At 44.4% G+C, this 7,362-nt stretch overlaps 1 protein-coding gene across 1 annotated transcript in view; it reads right to left on the reverse strand.

The window, feature by feature from the left end:
- GID4 (GID complex subunit 4 homolog) overlaps positions 1–7,037 on the reverse strand; it is a 29,795-nt gene extending 22,758 nt beyond the window's left edge. Inside the window, exons 1-2 of the mRNA XM_068123116.2 lie at positions 6,598–7,037; positions 6,403–6,462 (exon numbers count right to left, since the gene is read on the reverse strand). Coding sequence (XP_067979217.1) covers positions 6,403–6,462; positions 6,598–6,765 — 228 coding nt within the window. The 5' untranslated portion in view covers positions 6,766–7,037. The remainder of the gene's footprint in view (positions 1–6,402; positions 6,463–6,597) is intronic.
- Between the last annotated feature and the right edge of the window lie 325 nt (positions 7,038–7,362).

A 7,362-nucleotide genomic window follows, 5' to 3' on the forward strand; every position in this document is an offset into this window, starting at 1 on the left:
GTCGATTTCACGAGCTTCTACAAATATTCTGCAACAGTCGGTATTGCAGTACAGTACTGGCAAACTGAATTTGTCCCATACAGAAAACAATAGCTTGATAAGGGCCAGCCTTAGTCACAAGATCTTTTTTTTGCAAAAGATAACATGGAGGTTTAAAATTCAGAAGTAACTTATTTAAGGCAGATAAGAAAGTGAGGGAAAGAACCCCTCTGATGTATGAGAATACAGAGAAACCTGAATAACTATCTCAGATGAGCAAGCCCAGAAACCATCTTATGATTTGGTAGCACAGGGAAAGGCAACGAGATTCTGAAGAGTGCTTTTCACTGCATTAAAAACAAAACAAAAAAAAAACAGGCATTTTAAGGCCATTTTCCCTGCCAGAGCAGGGGTTAGCCTTGCGGTCCCCATGACAATCTTCTCCATTTTGCCCTATTTTCTGCATCTCCCCTTGTTAACCCCCTTGCCCGCATTTCTTCTTCCATCACCTTCAGCCAAGTCTTTCTCGGTCTTCCCCGTCCTCTACTTCCTTCTACATTCATTTCCATCACAATTCTCAACCAGTCACTTTCATCCTTCCTCAATACATGACCAAACCATCTCAACCTGTTTCTCTTCACAGCAATCACAGACTCTATTCCCATCATCTTTCGCAATTCATCATTTGTCTTCCTCTCTCTCAACGATACTCCGCACATCCACCGAACCATTCGCATTTCCACCCTTTCCAGCCTTCGTTGCTGCTCTACGTTCATTACCCATGTCTCGCTCCCATAAATCATAACACTTCTCACACATGCAGCATACACCTTTCCCTTCAGCTTCAACGACACTCTCCTCCTCGTCTGCATTTGCATACACAATAAATAGATGGCCCGTATGTAAGGGGCAGGTGACAGTTTGTTATTGTACATACGAGGGTCATTCAGAAAGTTAAAAGCCTGATATGGAAGGAATATGGTAAGGGGTATTACACGCTTTTCCAAGATTCATTGTTTTATCAGGTGCGAACATCCGAAATATGAGCACAATGAGGTCTTACTTTTCAGATTTGTTTCAAGTGTTATAAAAAGGAGAAATCATAACTTTATATTCAGCCTGTGGATGCTGGTTGCATTATTTCTGGGAGTGCAGCCGTGCTGATGCGTCCAGTAAGCTGGTACTCATTTTGCCGACCTCGGAAGGATGACAGACTGTGTCAATCCACCTGGTGCGATTTAACGGCAGGACAAGGGCACAAACTCAAAATCCTAAGCTCTTAAGCTAGCCACCTTAACCGCTAAGCCAACACCAGGCTTTATAAAAAGGAGAAACACCAAATTCACACAGTAAAAGTGTTTGTATTTAAATATTAGCCTAAAAAAATGAAAAAGATAAAATAATGCCAAAAGTTGAGTGGCCAAATTTAAATGTAGCCAAAGGCACAAAAAATGAGCCATCGTCTGGAAGGCCAGCGGAATTGGTGAATCAACAAAACACCACGGTGGAATCCATGTTCATAACATGATCATTGAGGGTAGGATTCCTACAGTTAGGGAATACCATATTCCAGAAGTTTTCTAGGACAAAATGTTATTTTCCAGGACTTAAGCCTCCCACTATAAGATAGGGGGGCGGCTTATACCTGTTGTAGGGTTTCTACAATTAGTGTCCCCAGTTTCGACCCCCTAGGAGTACTAAATCACCATATAGATTTTTATACCTCCACCAGTTAAGGGTGGACGCAGGTTATGTTTTAACCCCTGTCTACCTATTTGTTTGTCAGTAGTTATGTTTTGGACAAAAACTTGTGGAATTATTCGGAGGAAATTTGGTGGAGAGGTTGGGTGTGTGACAAGGATGAAATGATTAGATTTTGGGTGAAGACGCTCATCCGGATCCGGATCCGATAAAAAAAATTTAAGCGATTCTTCACCACTGTGTGATAGCGCTAAGACCAATATAGCTCAAAAAGTTATGGACGGATTCAGTCGAAACTCGGTGGAAAGGTTGTGTACGTGACAAGGATGAACAATTCTATTTTGGTGAAGATCTGGATCCAGATTCGGTCTATCAGTGGGATACAATATGTAAACTGTTCGGCTTGGCGGAGGTACACTGGTACGCGCTCTACTGAATGCCGTTCTAGTTTTACCTGTTTATATACAACTGAAAATGAAATAAACCACCATAGTATGTTTTCTGTCACTGAACATTGTATTTGGTTTTCTATTTTTTAATACATTGACAGTGAAAAATATCAACACAAAACCATTGTAGATGTACCTGTCAATAGCGATTTATACCACCTGCTGTCGCAACTGTTGGGACTCATTCAGAAGATTTTACAAACAATTTACAAATAAATACATGTTCCAGTGCAGTCACATCATCATTTTGTGAACAGTTTAGTTATAGATGATCGAGTCTATCCTTATTTGGGTCAAACTGTGATCGTCTCGGCGCTGCATCATCGAAATACCCGTTTCAGCAGTGATCCCATCCACTTTGCATCAGCCAGGGTTGCCATGGCTCTCATATGACAGCCACCTCTCTCCTCAAAATGTCTGCGATCAATACAAGCCAGGGTTCTAGCAGAGTGGAGTTAATGGGACATGGGACATTTTTAGACCAGCTTGCAGAGTATTTTGACAAGAAGAGATCTGCATTCGTTAGGAAACTCCATTTCCTTTATGTTCAGACACTATTGGTCGGAATGTCTCAATTAAGAGCCTTGTCAGCAGCTTGACAATCTATGCAAAGCTCTTATGGTCAGTGACATTAAAGGAAGCTAACTTTTAAAAATGGGTTTGTCCCACTGGTCTTCATACACCCCTCAGGACACGTTCTGTAAATTACGAGTGATGTAGGCCGCATGGGTTGGCGAGTTTGGTATCCGATTAGGAATATGTTCAGAGATGGACTCAAAAACTCAGCCTAGCAAGTGTGAGGGGCAATCCAACAAATTCTTGAATGCAGTAGTAGCAAAGAACTGATTCTCTGCATTAGTAGTCTTTTTCTTGTTCACCTCATCAATGCAAGTGTGGACACGGTCCCACATTTTGATGGCTCTTGCAGCACGTGGGGCATTATCGAACCACCTGGTCTCACAAAACTTCAGTTGGATTTTTGCACCTTTTGTATTTGCGAAAGTAGCAACTTCCTGTTTCATCAAACGTTTCTAGGAATTCTTGCATATTCTGGCATCATGGGGAAGAAAGAAAGAAAAAAAGAAAAAGAAAAAAAAACAGCCATACATTGGCAGATTGACCCATCTAAATTTTGATTGGCTCCGATTTTACTACAGATTACTATGAACGATTGCTGAATGAATTGGAGAGCGACGTAAACAAATCGATTCACTTTTGGAATTCGCCCAACAGCTTTTGGAATTTTGGAACTCGGCAGTCTAACCAAATTTAATCTGTAGACACAACAGATACTGTATAACCACAGCAAAGTCCATGGCACGCTATCACAAATCCTCACGCTTTCCACCTTAAGGAAAGTTGAAACGTGACAAGAGGTTCCACCAGGAATGACCAAATATCAAATTTTGACTTTAAAAAAAAATTCCATTTTGATCCCTGGAGCAGCAAGTCACCACCCCCTGGGCATGAACCAGGCAGGGGTCATATCCAAAAAATTGTTACACACTTCATGCATCCCCCAATGTTGACTGAATATACCGTTTTTCTTTTAAAATGTGCCCATAATTGCATTTTTTGGTATTGACCCTGCTTGACCCTGCTAAAGGGGCAGGATCAAAAATGACACTGCTCTTGGACCTTCGTGTCATGGGTGATAATAACTACCAAATTTGGTGAATTTCCACACAACCGTTTAGGAGTAGATAGCACGACGGACAGTCAGACAGACAGAGCAGACAACAATACTCCCCCATATTTTTTCAAGAAGCATGTTGATAACTAATAGCTCTAATTTTATTGATTTTCCTAGCGTTTCCAGAAGCATGGGAACCCAGAATTACCATCCACCAAATTCCAAAGGGAAATGTTGAAACAAACAACAAACTCCAAAAGACAGGAAAAAAAAAAGAGTGGCCTCTGTTATTAACCACATGTGCTCTGGTTTCGTACTCACTGTTCACTCAGCCCTCTGCACCTCAACAACTCCAGCAACGTATGTGTCCTTCCAAAATCCATGCTGACTGCACATCTCACCACTTGTTCCTCTATTCTTCAGTCTCCAACTCTTCCAGGAAAGGCTTCAGGCAGGCAGTGTACTACCAATCCACCATGCCTACCCCCAATAACTTTATACCCTCATCGACTCTGCCTGGCCTAACCATCAAAGTTACAGTTTGCCGTTTCCTTTCACAAGTTCTTTTCATGTTTGTTCATTCCTTTGCTTCGTGCCCCTGCTGTCAGTTACCATCTTCCGTCTCCTGGCTAAAGAAAAGAAAAAAAAAACCACCCTTACATAAACAAGGTTGCAGCTCAATTTGTCCCAAAAATTGCTCAACCCCGAACAGAAACACATAGCTGCTCTATCTTCTCGTTTATTTAAGAGAAAATCCCCAGCATTTTCTGTCTCAAACTGTTACCCAGTACAAGACTTGCTCATCACTCGTCCAGAATCCAAGCAGGCCGGATCTCCATCTCCCCAAAAAATTAAGTTGAATGCATCCATCAGCAGTATAGGTGATGGCTTATCATTTGGAACATGGTTGAAGAATCACAGAAGAATAGCATTTAGATCTTCCAAATAAGTTTTGAGAAGAGATGAAGTAGAAATCACGGATAATTGAGAGGTGGAGCTCCCACGGCTCCAGGAGAATGCTCGCACTCACACTACCCAAGTGGTAGTACAACTCTGGCATCGTGGGTGTGAGCTCTTACCACGACCCTCCCAGCCTCCCATGCACCCAACTTAGACTGCCAGACTGCTTTCTGTTTCGAAAAAGGAACAAATATCTTACAGGTAAACACTTTTAACACTGTACAAAATGGTGAAGGTCATTTTTTGTTGTTGACATGTGGTTGCAGTGGAGGAGGAGGGGATGGGGTGGTGGGGGTGGACAGACCCAAAGCCCTTTATACACAAGAGTTTGGCCAACTCGGTAATAGGCGCCATGTTGGAGCCCTACGTCAAGTGCACGCGCGCGTGCGTTCAAGCGTGCATGCATGAATGATCGTTTTAAGGCCATTTTCCCCGCTGGAGCGGGGGTTAGCCTTGCGGGCCCCATGACAATCATGGTTCCCTGTTTGAGGCAATGTTGTTATGGCCGGATGCCCTTCCTGACGCCAACCCTTGGTCGCCTCTTACGATGCGCAGGGATACGGTGTACCTATTCTAAACCGGGGTACTCACCGTGATCATTCATCCCAGCAAGCTGGTTCTCAATTTGCCGACCTCGGAAGGATGACAGGCTGAGTCAACCCCCCTCGCGTTAATTCAGCGATCGACCGGGATTCGAACCCAGGATCCTAGGATCCCTAGCCGGCACCCTAACCGCTAAGCCAACACCAAGCATGCACAGCGTGCATGCACAGAGTTACATATTTGGTATATGTGTGCATGCAACTTTCTGCTATTAGAGACGGGTTTATTTTTATGTTCCTGAGTTTCATTCATTGTTTAGTCACTTTAGGGCTTTAACATGCGCCTGTTATCACGTGATCGGTAAAAAACTGAAACCGAGTTGGCCAAACTCTGTGTATAAAGGGCTGTGCAGAGACCTACAGAACCTTGAACGCCGATGAGAAGGGAATAAATGTTGCTGCGGTATTGTGTCGAGATAGAACTGTGTGCAGGACATTTAAAATCTTTAACTTCCCCTTCTAGGCTCAAACTATCTGATGCGATGGTACTACGGGTCTCTGTGAATGCTGGGACGTCGGTCTACGTCAGCAGACAAGATAAACCATGGATTTCATTATCCGAAAGAAAATGGACTCGTTAAGCATTATGGGACGCGACGCGCCGCTGACGTTTCCACCGAGCGCCCTTCATCGGAACTCGGGAGCTCGACCTTTTTGAACCACCTGCGTACAAATCAATCGTCAATGCAATAATTGTCCCGTCTGGTACAAAAATCAACACTGCCAATCGTACATGACGGACTCGTCCATTCATAAATCAGAACGAAGACCTCGTCTTGTGGGTGGAGGCTCAGAAATGACAACCTGACGTTTGGTGCAGCAAAGCCAAATCAACATCCGGTTCGTTTCTTCCGTCATTCACAAATCATTGCACGTCACATGGCACGTCACATGGCACAGCACATGGCACAGCACATGGCACAGCACATGGCACAGCACATGGCACAGCATACGAGCGTCCAGGAATAGCAAGGAGCACACAACGCGGTGTTCACGAAGTTAGGAGCCGGAGAACTCCGGCCAAGTGCACATGACATGACACCGTCATCATGATCACGTTTATCGAGGATCCTCTTACCTCCGTTAGTCCTTTGATTTTCAAATATCCGCACAGAAACGACTTCTCCATATCCACGTGCTGTGACAGGGGGTCAAACATATCGGGGTTAAAACGAGAGGGAAACGGAACGTACGACACAGAGCACTTTCCCCGCACGAGCTGCCATCCGAGACGCGGCGTCGCGGCCTACACGTGGCACGGTGCGGACCTCACCTTGAGGACCACCTCGACATCGTACGAGTTTCCTTTGCTCTTCTGGTGGCCGCGAAACTTGGAGCCGCTGTATAAGAGCGTCGTTGCGACGCCGGGCTGCTGCGCGTTGATGGGAGGCGGCGGTACCAGGGCGGCCAACAGAGCAGACGACTCGGTACGGACGGGCATGGCTTTTGGAACTGCAGAGGGCGCTCGGGGGGATGTTGTAAATAGGGAAGAAGAATCACGAAAACAGAGAGGAAGAAGAATCACGAAAACAGAGGAGAAGAAGAATCACTATTTCTGCTGAGAAGGAGAAAGAATCCGGGTTACAGAGAAGAAGAAGAATCTCCATTCAAGCGGAGAAGAAGAATCCCGATTCTAGAGGAGAAGAAGAAACCCGTTTCCAGAGGGAGAGAAGAAGAAGCCAGATGTTTGACAAAATAAAAATTACGGAAGTCATGTGACCTTTTCCAAGCGATTCATTTGTCCATTTAATATTTAGATCCGTTTTCGTGTCAAATTTGACAATAAAAGCTTCAGGGGATAGGAACACCAGTGGATGATTGATTAATCATGGATCAAGTGACAAATTATAGGTTGTGTAACTGTGTAAGTTTGAAACTTGACACCATGGATCATGGGCACCTCTATTTCGGTTATTAAAAATGGATCTGTGAGCGTAGGTGTACGGTCATATTCCCCCCCTGTCATATCCCCCCCTGTCATATCCCCCCCCCCCCCCCCTAAATATAAAATGGGTTAACAAAACCTAGGGGTATGGGT

The sequence above is a fragment of the Myxine glutinosa genome, chromosome 1, assembly GCF_964187855.1.
Source record: "Myxine glutinosa chromosome 1, kmMyxGlut1.1, whole genome shotgun sequence".
Taxonomy (NCBI): domain Eukaryota; kingdom Metazoa; phylum Chordata; class Myxini; order Myxiniformes; family Myxinidae; genus Myxine; species Myxine glutinosa.